The sequence below is a fragment of the Rhamphochromis sp. 'chilingali' genome (assembly GCF_963969265.1).
Source record: "Rhamphochromis sp. 'chilingali' genome assembly, chromosome: 7".
NCBI classification, from domain to species: Eukaryota; Metazoa; Chordata; class Actinopteri; order Cichliformes; family Cichlidae; genus Rhamphochromis; species Rhamphochromis sp. 'chilingali'.
Genome location: NC_137934.1, coordinates 33325479 through 33339782, shown reverse-complemented (window position 1 = coordinate 33339782; position 14304 = coordinate 33325479). Strand labels below are relative to the sequence as shown.

General features: G+C 41.0%; 1 protein-coding gene across 5 annotated transcripts in view; it reads left to right on the top strand.

The window, feature by feature from the left end:
* Positions 1–14304, top strand: part of dlg1a (discs large MAGUK scaffold protein 1a) — a 113942-nt gene that overhangs the window by 25036 nt on the left and 74602 nt on the right. For 3 of the 5 annotated variants that reach the window (XM_080887673.1, XM_080887672.1, XM_080887676.1), the window contains 2 exons: positions 5160–5504; positions 11335–11457. The exons of 1 other annotated variant lie outside the window; for it this stretch is intronic. In XM_080887673.1, coding sequence (XP_080743799.1) covers positions 5160–5504; positions 11335–11457 — 468 coding nt within the window. The remainder of the gene's footprint in view (positions 1–5159; positions 5505–11334; positions 11458–14304) is intronic. One more of the 5 variants, XM_080887674.1, reaches the window with a different exon arrangement.

Sequence of the window (14304 nt, the reverse complement as noted above, 5' to 3'; positions counted from 1 at the left end):
AGCAATGTGTACATTTTGGATGTTGTTTAAGTGCCTGAGAAGATAAATCAAAGTCACCTTAACTAGGTCAGACATTTGAACACATTCAAAATAGATGAATGTGTTCCTCTCTTTCTTTTAAGGCCTGTGTTTTTGCTGGAGACAATTCAGTCACTGTGAAGTCATGCGAGGGAAATCTTCTGTAAAAACATATTTTAATTCTTAGATCACATATTTTAGCTTTGACAGACATTATTGACTAAACAGCAGCTAATGTTACTTTACCTTCTCAGCTGCATGCTTAATTTCATCACGTGTTTTTATTCAGTCCTCCTCTTAATGCCATCGAGGCTTTCAATAGTATAATTTTTGCTTCATATTCATGTTGTTCATAATAATTACATTTTTATCAGAGGCTATTGAAAATATATCAATAGTGTGCGGATAGAAAATCATTTGTAAGCTGTCATAATTGTTGTACAAGCTGAGAAAAAGCAATTTCTTTGACAAATGTATCCATTGATTTATTGATCGAGTAACATTTTGTTTAACCATTTGTTCTCTTGCTGCCTTTGTTGATAAATCAGTGTGGTCATCACCTTTTCTCTGGAAATAATTGCTTTATGCTTGATTCCAGTGAACTATTAGAGAGAGAGCGAGATGTGGGAGAAAAGAGAGAAGGATGAAGGCACATGTGTGTGTGTGAGAAGTTCCTTACGGCAGAGGATCCCCTGCTCTTTCATATCTCACCAAGCGTGACTAATGCCTGGCTTTACGCTGCGCACATACACGCGCACACACTCAAACACACACAAACTAACACATAAACATGTACTAGGATGCTGAATCTGCTCCCTATCTAGTCACGTTTTTCTGGCTATGCAAGACTGGCTGACACACTAACACATGACAGTCTCAGTGCGCACGCCTGTCTTTCTGCTTCTGTGTGTGTATGTGTGTGTGGTCAGCGGGCTTTCTGCAGGCACAGTCCTAGTCCTGATTAGGAATGCTCAGCTGCTAATAGCCAAGCAGCCAGAAACCCACACACTGATGTGAAAAGAGACCTATTTGGTGTCTCTGTTCATTCATGCATCCATTCATTCAGAGGTGTTCTTGTGCCATGCGAAAAATAAAAACACAGAATATAGGATTATGACTGAGTATGTGTGTGCGCGAGTGCAGAGGGCAGTAGAGGCAGTGTTGTGACAACAGTGTGAGCCAGAGCCTCTTCATGGTCCTAGCGCCTGGCTGTTCAGACGCTGCTTTCAGGAGCATTCTGAGGCATTTCTGACTAATTAGCAGGAAGATCTTAGCAAGCGCTGGAGAGGAAATGAAATATGCTGAAAGTCTTGAGATCGAGTCAGATCACAACGGTGTTTAGTCCTTATCCTGGTGTAAATGAGGTTAAAGTATGTAAGGGGGGGTGTACAAGACAGGGTGCACACATACACACAGCCTTGTCCATTTGAATTCTCAGAAATTAGCTGATACTGTTCTGTGCTCTCCTGTGAAAAGCAGCCACCCACTCACAGCCTCTGAACACAATATCCAGAATAGATTTGGCATCTTGTTGCTGACCAAGATGGCAGTCAGCTGCAGGGTCAAATGTAGTGATAGTGCTTTAGTGCGCTGATGCTCTGGTGAGCCCTTGTCAGCTAATAGTTGTTATAATCGGTGTGTTAATGTATTGGTTACATTTCTTGAATGAACTAATGTTTAGTCTGTTGAATTAGGAGTATATCAGATTTGATACTGAATAATTCATAGTAACAGTTTTTAACAGTGTGCTCAGATCTGCACAAACTGTCTAAAATACTCTCTTGGGAAAGAAGTTTAATTAGCACTGTGGGCTGTGTAGTTACTGTAGAGTCACAGTGGGAGCTCTACAATAAATCACACAGTCACACTTGTTCCTGTAGTTTACTACGACATTGTATTGACATAGAGCATTATCCAAATGCCCAACCTAAAGCCATTTCTAACCTATCTCCCTCAAACTGTATGGTTATTATTCTGGGTGCCATATATTCATCACCAAAACTTTGACAAGAAGTTTAAGTCTAAGGAAACTCTTAGTGCTTTCTCTTTGCTGTCTTAGCTGCTAAGCTTAGCAGCCTAGCTTATTGTATTCTTATATATTAGTAGATAAAATGTCCCACTCACCTTTTTTTGCCTTTCAGTACGTCAAGACCTCAATGCAAGATATGGTGAGACAGAGTTAAAAGCAAATGCAAACAGGGCTCAGAAAACAACATAACAAAGATCTGGAAAACATATGGGACACAGACAGGCAGGTACACAGTAAAGAGGGACAAATGAAAAGGCACAGCTATTTATACAATGACCACTGAGAGCTAACACAGAGAGTGGAAACAGCTGGGTAACAAGAAAACAAGAAACCAGTGACGACAATCAAGACAGTGAGACAAGACAAAATAAAGACAACTCTCTGTCTCTGTGTAGGTTCTTTGTCATCTATGTCGTTGAAGTCTTGAGAGCTTGAAAACGAAGGCAACAAGGCAACTGGATCTCTTTGGGTTTATTACGGTTTATTCCAAGGACAAAACACATAAACACAAGCAAACAGAAATTTTCTGTCTTCTCTGTCCCAAAATTCAAGAACAGAGATAAAGATTTAGCTCTATTTCACATTTGTGGTACCTAGCTCCTAAATTCTGACAGAGCCTTAACAGGAACTCTCACAATCTTCCTTATTTTCTGTGAGATGTATAGCTTTAGTTCTGATTCAGTAAAAGGACTTGATGCTACGACCCCTGATAATGCGTTGCTTCCAATGGAGACAGTCTTGAGGGTTGGCTGTTGTGAGGAAAGGCAGCCCAGAAACTTCACCAACGGGACACATCGTTGTGTGCCTCAACTTCACAGGGTATTTGAGTCCTTCATCCCAAGCTAATCTGCCATTTTTAACTTTCCTTGGTTATGTTTAGGGATTAGAGATCTGATCTAGATTATCTTATTAAAAACTGAGACACATCGTCAGTAGTAGACCTTGAATTCATCGGGTGTTTCGACCATTATCACTAGACACCCTCATCCAAGGAAGCCTTGCCAGGGTTGACCAGGCCCTGGAGTGCGTCACTGATTTATGTTAAATTGTTATTTCTCTTCTACTTTCTTCTGTTTAGTTTTCTACAATTTATTTTCTTCTATCAATTCACTGCAACTGAGAAATAATACTTACCTCTTTAATATTTATGAAGCCTCACTTCTTCACAGGGATAGAAAAGGTGATAGAAGGAAGTAAGAAAAAAGTGACAAGATAGGAGAGAGCAGAGAGGAGGGGCGCCCGATCTGGCATCCCACACCTCCCCACCGGATCGGGCTGTACGCTCTCTACCTCACCACTATCACAGCAGTGATATACATATTAAACTTGGACAAAAATAGAAATAATATGGTCAGCATATGTCAGCTGCCAAAAGCATAGGTTTCAGCAAAAAGTGTAAAAGATGTATGTAACTTCCTGGTTTGAAAAATAAAGCCAACACAGAAGTGCAGTACATCAGAAATATTTGAGGGCCAGAATAAATATGTGGAGTTAAAAATTAACACTTTTTAAAGTATTTTGTATGAGTCTTGAAAGACTGCAGCGTTAATGGTTGGTGGAAGTGAACAGAAATGTGCTGACGGCTAAGACCAAAAGCATGTCAGTCAGAAGTAGAGAGAAAATAAGAGTCAAACAAGCGTCTTTCCTGCCCCTGTGGAGGCAAGAATGGGCACATTTAATATATCAGAGAAAACTCTGATATATTAAATGTGCCCATTCTTGCCTTTAGACATGCCATTAGTAAACTTCTCAACTGGTGTATGTCTTGCTATAGGAGCAGTACACTGAGTCTGCATGCAGTTAGCTGCCAAGTAGTCTACCCTGGGAGAGCAACAAACCTCTTAAAGGAGCTTTTCACACTGTATGCAATCCATTCTGACTTCAATTTCACACCAGGGTTTGGCTCAAGCTGCGAGTCCAAAGCCCATAATATATTATGTGGAACTAGATTCTATTTAGATTATTTGTTTTTGACTTGACTTGCTATATTAGCTGAAATTACTCTGTTATCATGATATGATCGGAGGATTCAGAATCAGAATCAGAATCAGAATACTTTATTGATCCCTGGGGGAAATTATTTATTCAAGTTCCATTTGTCTTGAAGCTTTAAAACCCATTTGTGCCTCTTTATCAGTATCTTCTTTTTGCGGTTGGTTTAGATTTTAACAGCAAAATTAATGAGGGATAAAGGATTTTAGCCAGATCCACCTAATCAGTGTACAGGAGCGTGTCCCTTTTCTTGCTGCTCAGCTGGCTCAGTTTTTACACAGTATACACAAACTGTCATAGATTCAAAAACTAGCAAAGGACCCGGCATCCCTCCCCCACATGCTTCACCAACTCCCTCTGCTTTACTCTGTCCAGTTAGGCAGAAACATCATCAAATACTTTAAAAAAAAGATTAAAAGGAAGCCAGTGAGAGTGTGTGGGAATGTGGAATCAGAGCAAGGAGAGAAACTCATAAGACTTTGTGCAGTGAGAGTCATAGATGTGGAAGGCATAGAGGCGTGATGAAGGTATAGAGCGATGACAAGGATAGAAAGAAACAGTTTTTCCCTGAGGCAGTCAGTCAACTACTCACTGTCCTTATTCAGTTTTGCATCTTATTTTGCCAGCAAACTTCTGTTCTTTCCTCTATATGTGTGTGTGTATGTGTGTGTGTGTGTGCTCACGTTCACATGTGTATGATATGGAAAGCTCAGGAAACAATTACTCCCATGCTGAGTGTACACCTGGACTGGGCCATGTGCTTACACACACAAACTGTACTACAAAAACATCTCATTACACATGCATGTGTGCACGCACACTCGTGCTCTGCTATGCTTTTTTATTCTGGTTGCGGATTTGCACTAATGCTTTCTTCTTTTCCAGCTTTACTGAAGCTTTTCTGCTTCTGAACTTGTCTTCAAACTTAATCTCTTTCTTCCTCTTTTTCCTTTTTTCTCCTCCTTTTATCCCATCTTACTATATTCCATCTTTCCAACCATTTCTGCCCTGTTGCTCCTGTGTCTCTGGGGGTCTTTTCCTTGCCCTTACTTGCTTTTCCTTCGAATTTCCCTCTGGTTTCCTCCCTCCTCGCATTTTTTCCCCTCCATTCTGACTGTAGAAGTATCGGTGTCAAGAAGAGGAAGGGGCATCACCAGGTGCCCCAAAACTCCACCATCACCCCTGCCAGCATCACCAAATGGGAGTAGCCAGAGAGCTGAGGGAAGGAAGTACCCTGGGGAGGGATGGAGGGACCCTGGGTAGGGAGGGAGGAACCTGGAGGAGAGATGAAGGGAGTGCTGGAACCATGGAGAGAGAAAGGGAACGGTCACTGGGGAGGGACGGCTCTCTCGGTCGCCACAATGACCTCCGGGGAGCGGAGCTGGTTCAGGTGGCGGAGCGTCAGCTATCTCAGATTCAACACGTTCATGGATATGTCACTCATACACACATCACGCCTGCTCAGGTAACTAACCCTGGCCGCCTGTCTCTGTGACTTTGACTCTACAACACAGATAAACATAGTGTCATACCTGAAGCTAGCACTGTATATATTCATGCATGAGTCAGTTGCTAATGCCTCACATGACAGCTCAGGATTTTGTCGTGTTTGCAGTATCTATAATGCTTTTCTGTATTTATACGGGCAAAATGATACATGAGCATGAATGCTGCTTTTTTCATAGTTTTTATGCGCTCTTGACTCTGTACCAAAGGGTCACTTCAGACACATGTTGAACCTGATGTTCAAACCAGTTTAAGAGAGACAGCCAATCAGGAGAAAGTTGACTTAAAGGTCATTAAAGAAGGGAGCTGAAAGAGCTTTTTTCAGACAGCAGATGAACTGAGGGGTTGCAGCAAGGTTCAGTGTTGTATAAATCAAGACTATTGTCCCTGTGAATCATGCAAAGCTACTCTAGTAAAGTAGGCGGAAGTGAGCATCATGGGTCTCCCTTAATAATTTGGTATAATTCCTATTATTAGGTATATACACAGCAGTGTTTTGTTGGATTGTTTTTTGTTTTTTTCCATTAAGCAACATGTTAAAATTGATTCCAGATTTGCAGGGTGTGGTTCACATTCTGATCACTGTGTGTTGTTAGTTTTCGGCCACAAAACCATTTTGAGAAGGGCTATGCGGTTGTGGCTCACATTAGTAAAATAAACATATTCATCCCTCCAGCCCTGGTTGGTCTTTTCAGTATTTAACCAAGACCACAATATTTTCCAAATGCTTTGAGTTGCCAGAATATGAAAAAGATGTGTTATTCTTCAGCTATTAAAAGCAGATTTTGTTTTAAAAAAGCAGAAAACGTAGTAAACTGAAAGTCAAGATGGTGCACATAAGTGGTCCGCAGGTGCACATGCGCTGTCAAAACAAAAGACACGCACCAGATAAGAAGTTGCAACGCGCGTCTGCGTACATAGGATTTTCTGGAGGAGGACACACATTTGTTTAGAGGTAAAGATGTCAAAGAAGCTCCTTTAAGCAATTACTTTGGTGTTCCTCCACCTCCAGAGAAATGTCAGAAGGAGTCCGGAACGCAAAAGAAGCACGTATTCTCAGAAAAGTGGTTGCAGGAGGTGAGCTGGCATTTGTTTGAAGCCAGCTGTCCCCCTCCAGAAAATCTTATGTACGCAAACGCGTGTTGCAACTTCTTATCTGGTGGGCATCTTTTGTTTTGACAGCGCATGCACACCTGCGAACCACTTATGTGCACCCCTGTCTATAGGAATGTATTGTTGGAAAGCTTGAAGTTTTCAAACTAACCTAACCCAAATATTTACAGCAAAAAAACCTGTTTAATTAGCTGCCATCACATCTCTGATGTTCACTGATATTGTCTAAATTGATCTAATATTACAGTCCTATTGTTGATAGGGTGATAATCCGCAAAACATATTGAGATTTTATTCTGCAATGGGGTCTCATTACTCTACCTTCTATGTTTTAGTGATGGGATTTCCGGCTCTTTTTAAAGACCCGGCTCTTTCGGTTCGGCTCACTAAAAAGAGCCGGCTCTTTCGGCTCCGAACCGGCTCTTCAGGTTGTTTTGTTGCTTTAATTAATTTATTATTAACAATAATATAAAATTATGCACAAAAGGAATTACTAACGTAAAAACAAGTGGTTTTATTTATATATGTTTATATATAAATATATGCGGTGGCCCCTAGAGACAAAACACGTACAAACTCCAAAACACATTTCTAGCATGAACTGAACTTCCAAAGCAGAGCTACTAGATCACTTAAATTACACAATTGAAAGCATGTGTGTATTGTTTGTGTATTTATACACAGGCACTCATATATATATTCAAATAATTTAAAAAAAAGTTCATTTACCTGTTATTACCACACACCAAATCCGGTCGTTGGTACTTGCTGGCTTGTGTAGCCACAAGATAACAAAGGCTCAACACTGCGCCCAGCATCCTGGAGCACTTCTGTTGTCTTTTGTACGTGTTTTGAGTTTTTATGTGCTTCTGAGTTTTTATATGCTTCTGAGTTTTTATATGCTTCTGAGTTTGTATGTGTTTTTACGTGTTTTGGAGTTTGTACGTGTTTTTACGTGTTTTGGAGTTTGTACATGCTTCAGAGTTCGTACGTGATTTGAAGTTTGTATGTGCTTTGTCTCTAGGGGCCACCGTAAATATACTTTTATTTATTCACTCCACATAAAATGTAATAAATAAATCATATAATACAAAAATCAACTATTCACATTTCAAGTTTTAACTATTTAAATTTTCAGCTTTTTCCTTTCACAAATTTAAAGTGAAAAGAACACAAAACACTGCAAACCACAACACAATTAAATATAAATTATAATATGAAAACTAAAAGAACATGCATATTCTCTGTCATATGGGCCTGCATGAATAAACTTTCTCAATCCTTTATCATCTGCAACCGAAAATAGTTGTGGATGATTACTATACCTTTCTAATGTTGTTGTCCCTGCCTCTCTTTCTCTCTCTCTGGCTCTGTTCCTGTGCTACTGAGTGTAACTACTGCCCCTCCCCCCTCTGCCCAGCGTAAAGCACAAGGCTCGCGTGCAGAGTGAAGCGGAAAAAAAGTGCCAGAGAGAGAGGCTGAGAGAAAGAAAAAAAAAAAACCCCACGTGACGGCTCGCGATAAGGAGCCGGCTCGCGTCGTTCACGTCAAAGAGCCGGCTCTAAGGGCCATTTCGTTCGCGAACGACCCATCACTACTATGTTTGGAGCTGATGACTTTCTGTGGTGCTGGTCAAGGTGACGCAGACAGCTAGAAAGGGGAACTTTTTCTATGACTTCAGAATTAGATGGGCCTCTTTCGAAAGTACTTAGAAGTCACGGATACTGCCCTAAATTTGCTTCCATGCACAGAGCCTTTCTTTGTACCAGGAGAATACTTTTGCAGAACTGTGCATGCAGGGGATTCAGTCGAATGCTTGTCCCATTTTTTAGTAATGAGGCCCATTACTATCTCTGTTCTGCACTCACTCTGCGTCTGTCTGCCTCCCCCCGCTTTGTCTTTCTTTCCTTTCTGACGCTCTATCGCTCTCACACACACTCCTAATCGCACCGCGTAGCCTGGTAATCTTTTTATTTTGGTTGATTGGACTGTATCTGTCCACATATTAGTGCTCGCGTCTCTGTACTCGCACAGCTCTGAGAGCACACTGTTGTGTATTCTCTAACACACACACACTCGTTGGTCACACTCTATGCATATCCATAATGTATATGCTTTTTCCTTCTGCTCTATATTGATGTTCTGTGTATTGTCAGCTTTACTGGTGTCTGGTAAATTATAATTATGGTCTTTTCATTAAATAGACAAAATTATATGCACACTGATAATGACAAATTACTTCCTATCACATTGTAGTAACGAATGTAGGGTTTTTTCACAAGGATAAGCAGATTTTAATATCACTTCTTCACTTTTCTTAATTCCTTTTTTTTAACTTGTCCCCATCACTGTCGTCTCCCGCACTAATGCATCCTTTTAAAACTCTGGCATGTGTGATTATCAGTTTATTTTAATATATCAAGTCTTTATTTTGTCAGTAGTGGTACTGTGTCTGTCTGTGAGTAAGTTGCGTCCGCTCTCAGTGCTGGCAGCCAAAGCTGAGGAGGATGTGTATTAGTGGGGTGTCACATCTAAGTCATTATATGCTGTAATCTGATTGTCTCTGCACTGACTCAGTTGTCAGTCAGCACAAGTTCAGTATTTGTCCGCTGGGAGATCTTTGGACCAAGCTGAAGCGCTTCATTTTGTCAGCATGATGAAGACACAGTTGTCATGGAGCTCCACCTTGTGGCTGCATGTTCCCTTCTTGTCGTTTTATATTTAAAACTTTTTTTCTGTTGTTGTTGAAATTACACCAATTCTTCTGTTGACAATAATGACAATCATCAATTACTGCATGCCCCTGCAGATTTAACCAAAGAATTTTGGGCTGCCGTTCTTGCTGGATGCCATCTGCACTTAAGCTCATTCCCCTGTGACCTTCTCTTATCACATTTATCTCCATTTACTTTATGGAGATGCATTCGAGGTCTTGATATCCTGGCCCTTACCACAGCATGGCATCATTATCTGCATTATCATCATTGCTTTCTGCAGAGCGGTCCGTTCCAGCAGCTCATCACCTGTCTGTCTGTATAAAATCTGTGATGGGGAACTATGTGTGTGCGTGTATTTGGATATTTGGTTTATTTTGAGAACTTCTGCTCTCCAAATGGTGTGTGTTCATGCATGCGTGTGTGTGTGTGTGTGTGTGTGTGTGTGTGTGTGTGTGTGTGTGTGTGTGTGTGTGTGTGTGTGTGTGTGTGTGTGTGCGTGACCACAGGTGCTGGATCTGGCTTCCTTGTGTATGACAGATGGAGCTGCCATCCTGTTCTCCCCATGTTCACCCCACCACCCCCCTCCACCTTTTTTTCCCTTGTCTTCACACATACACACACACACACACACACACACACACACACACACACACACACACACACACGCGCACACAGACATACTTTTCTGTGTTTATTATCTCTGATTTATTAATATAATATCTTCCTGTAAATATTCCAAGCTCACAATTTATCATACCTCTTTTTCACCATAATTTTAAATTAAATAAACTTAGCACAAAAAGTACGGAAATTTATACAAATAAATTTGATATGATATGATATGATTGGAAACTTTATTTCCCCTTAAATGAAGCCACATTTTTAAGGACAATGCATTTTTGGTTTGAGCAGTGTTGAGTGTGAGACTTGTCAGATCTTGTCTGTCAATGCCAAACAGTTTAATCTGTTCTGAGATTCTGGTGCCATGACTGGTGTACACCATCAAGCCTTTTTGCGCTGGTGTCGGTAACATGTGCACTAGAACCTGAACATCTGGAGGAATGTTATGTTCAGCGTTGTTACGTCCAGATTCTGACTACAGCAGTTGGATCATAGTGTCAAAGTGATGGTGTGGGGCAGAATCTTCCTCAATGAAAAAACGAGGCGTGTTCTCACTGGTAGCAATCGCAATGCAGAGATATCAAGAAGAGGCTCTGCAACCAGTGGCAGGTCCCATATCTCCACAGTCTGGGACCGAACTATGTCCTCCAAGATGGCAATGCTTGCCTCCACATTGTGGGATTTATCAGACTAACTGCAGAATTTGTGAATGGAGAGGATGGAGTGGCCTGTCTGCAGGTCAGACCTCAACCCCACTGAACACTTGTGGGATCAGCTTGGCTGTGCTGTTTGTGCCAGAGTGACCAGCACAGCCACACTGGTTGACTTGAATGCTGGTCAAGGAATGGGATGACATCCCACAGCGGGATATGACTGAGCTGATGACCACCATGAGGAGCAGGTGCCAGGCTGTTGTGTGTGTGGCAAGTTTTTCATTGGCACAACCCACAAATGCATTTTCTTTACAAATGTGGCTCCATTTCAGGGGAAATAAACAGGCTTTCAACAGCATAGGATTTTGTAGCCAATAAACATTGTTACAACAAAGAAATAATCCACCAAACACAAATTTCTATACTTTTTTTGCCAAGTTTACATTAATGATCATTGACTATGAATGAGATTCAGCTATTTTAATTTCCATTGAACACAGATGTGACCATTCGTACTTTCTGTTTTCTCCCTTTGCTTTGCACAACCATCATTAAGAAGGAAATATATTCTAGATAAAAGTATATGTCGGTCTTACACCTGTGCAATGATCAGAGCGCAGTGCACCTAAACATATTAGTTTGTATGCGTGTCGAACTTTGTTGAGCTCATGTCTGTACATTGTAGGTAGAATCACCTGAGGTTTCCTTTGATGACGAGGCGTGGCCTCACCCAGAGGGAGAGAGGCTGAATGAAGTCCCAGCCCCACCTTTCTCCTCTCTCTATTCTCAAAGTCACGCCTACTACCAGGTAATCCTGGCATGCGTTCGTAGCTTCATTTGTTTGTGTTTTTGGTCGTTTCTCATTTGTAAACTTCCGATTAAATGAGCATGCAGGTTTCTCTGCGTTTCTGTGAGACACATCTGCAGAATGTCTTCACTGTACTGGGTGAAATTCAAACATCGTGTTTTAACAGTGCACAGAAACTTTGTAAGGTGTTCCATGCAGCATTTAAACATTAACAAAATGTTAGTAAGTCAACGTTAATAGGATACTCTGTGCGATCCCTGTGTGCAATTACTGCTACAGTGCCAGAGGTCTAAGCAGCAGATGGCAGAAGGAATGAAAAGTGAGCATGTTTATATTTTTAGAAAAAGGGCCACAACTGGAGGGGAGGCAGTGTGGAGGGATTGGACCATTTTAATGTTATCTTTAAGAAACGACACGACTTCTAAAGTGTGTCTTTGATGGTAGCTATACCTTATAACATAATTAATTTTACAATGATATACTTACTTTGCTGGCGTTTAAAAATGCTACATGTAGTACCTTTAGTAGACAAATCTACTCAAACTTTCTGTGCTGCATTCATTTCTTGAAACCACAACGAAAACATTATGTTGTTTTGTTTCTGTGGACCATGTGAATACAGACCTTGTGTATTTTTTAAAAAATGTTTGAAATGTTTCTGTGATGGTGCCCACTTGTGTTTGCACACATGGTCTTGCATGGATGTGGCGCGAGCACATATAGTCTTCTGTGCAACTGCAGTGTCGATATGTAATCATGCTCTTTACGATAAATTGTAGGTTATAACCCATCTTATCTACCCCGTTTCATGTCACCCATGTTAAACTTGCTGTGTCTGTATCTTGTGTGCTCATTAGAATGCAGTTGGAGGAGCTCTGTCAAATCTCCAGTTTGAGCTCCTTTCAATGCATGTAGTTACAGTTTGTGAACTGCAGGGGGCAGAAGAGGCCTCCCAAAGTTCACAGCTGTTCAGGGTTATGCCTTCACAAATTAATATCTGACTGAATTCTATTCATCAAACTGTTTAATATGATTTGGCGACTGAATGTTGGGATAATGGAAATGCTTTTTATCAATACTGACAAAGCTGCTCAGCAGTTTGTCGCTGAATAGAGGGTAAGAGCAGTCGTATAATTGACTTTGCTTTAAAAAGTCTCTGGCAAACCGTATATCTATTGCAGAGACTGAAAGCAGTGGAACATAAAAAGCGTTTTGCTCTCTGTGTTGAACACACAGACTGTAAGACATACATGGTGTACTCAGAAGCTTCAGTGGCTCCTAGTCATTAAGCTAATGCAGATAATTAGGCAGGAAGTAAAGACAGAGAGGGCCAGTGATGGGAAAAAACGGGATGAAGGGAGAATTATGGGCAGACAGACACAGAGCACGGATTTGTTGCTGGATGTTAATCAGCCTGTCAGTCAGCCAATTCATTCCTCTCCAAACAAACTCTTTTTCCTTTACAGTAATAGTAATCAACATTGAGTAAGACGTCCGCTCACTGTAACATTTCAGGGATGTTTGCTTCACTGTGCCGGTCCGGCCGTTTAACGCACAGCCTTTGTCTACCTTCAGGGAGAGACCTGCCGCTCAAACTTAATCCCGTTTCTAAGTGCTTAATAGGACAACATCACAGAAGTAGCTTGCCCTTTCTGCTAGATTCTCAAAAAGTTAGTTATTTAAACATTTGGAGCTTACAGATTTGATCCTCCCTATACTGCCACCCTCTTGTGCTCTGCTTAATTAACACTGATGTACTTTGCTCAGTGTTGGTACGCAGCCATGTAGCTGCGTGCAATTGCATCAGCCCACAAGGTAATTTAATTTTCTAAACTGCAGTGTTTTTCTAAACGAGTATGAAAAATAGTGAGCCGGGCCACCTAGCTAGTCATATCTGACTGAAAATAGCTGTTCAATGCTTGCTGGTCACAAGGAAATGAGAGATCATCAAGTCCTTAAAAGCATTAAAGTGGAACTGTGCAGTATTAAGATTCTCGTAATTTTGTTAGTACTGAATGATAGCTAGAGCTGGCAGTCATCGACTTAATATAGGTAGGACACAAGGGCAACTGGCATGTCTAAAGGGCAACATGTGCACCCTGTACAGAACGGCCCTGTGAGACTTCACATGAGTTAACAGCAGTTGTGAAAAATGCTTTTCTCTGTCTGCCTTTTGATGCTAAGCAGATATTGCTCTTTTAAAAAATGCCCACGTGCTTTGTCACAATAAAAACAACACTGTAAACAATAACCGTCAAGTTTTGGGCCAAACAAAGAGCTGAATGATGCTAAAAGGTTCTGAAGAGCTGAAGAGGGAAATCTGATGAATTGACTTGTCACTATGACCATAACCTTGAGCTGATAGTTATTTGAATCGTCGTCATTGTCATATTGATTGTTGTTGCTTTAAATCACAAACTTAGACCGTGCTGCGTAGCAAAAAAAAAGCCAATCCTGACCTCAGTCAGAAAAGCCTAAATATCCGTCTTGGCCTATTGGGACTCTCTTTTTGCTTGGGTTTGTGCTTGTCTATGCTACAGTGTTTTATGTCCATTTTTTTTATATACCCAGCATTTACAAGGAAAGCTTGACATAGCTCTGCAAAATTCTCCTTACCAGAATCGAAGAGGAATCTAATGGAAGAGCTGGTGAGGAGCCAAAATGCTTAGGAACCACTGCACTATAGATCTGTATGGCGTCTGCTTTACAGTCCTTCTGACTGCATCATGGTCCCTTTACGGCTGTAGACAATGTAAGATAATACATATTAGAGTTTGACAGAGAGCTATCTACAAGCTGGCTATTGCAATGTGAGAACAAACAGTGCAGAACTGCATTTCAGGTGTT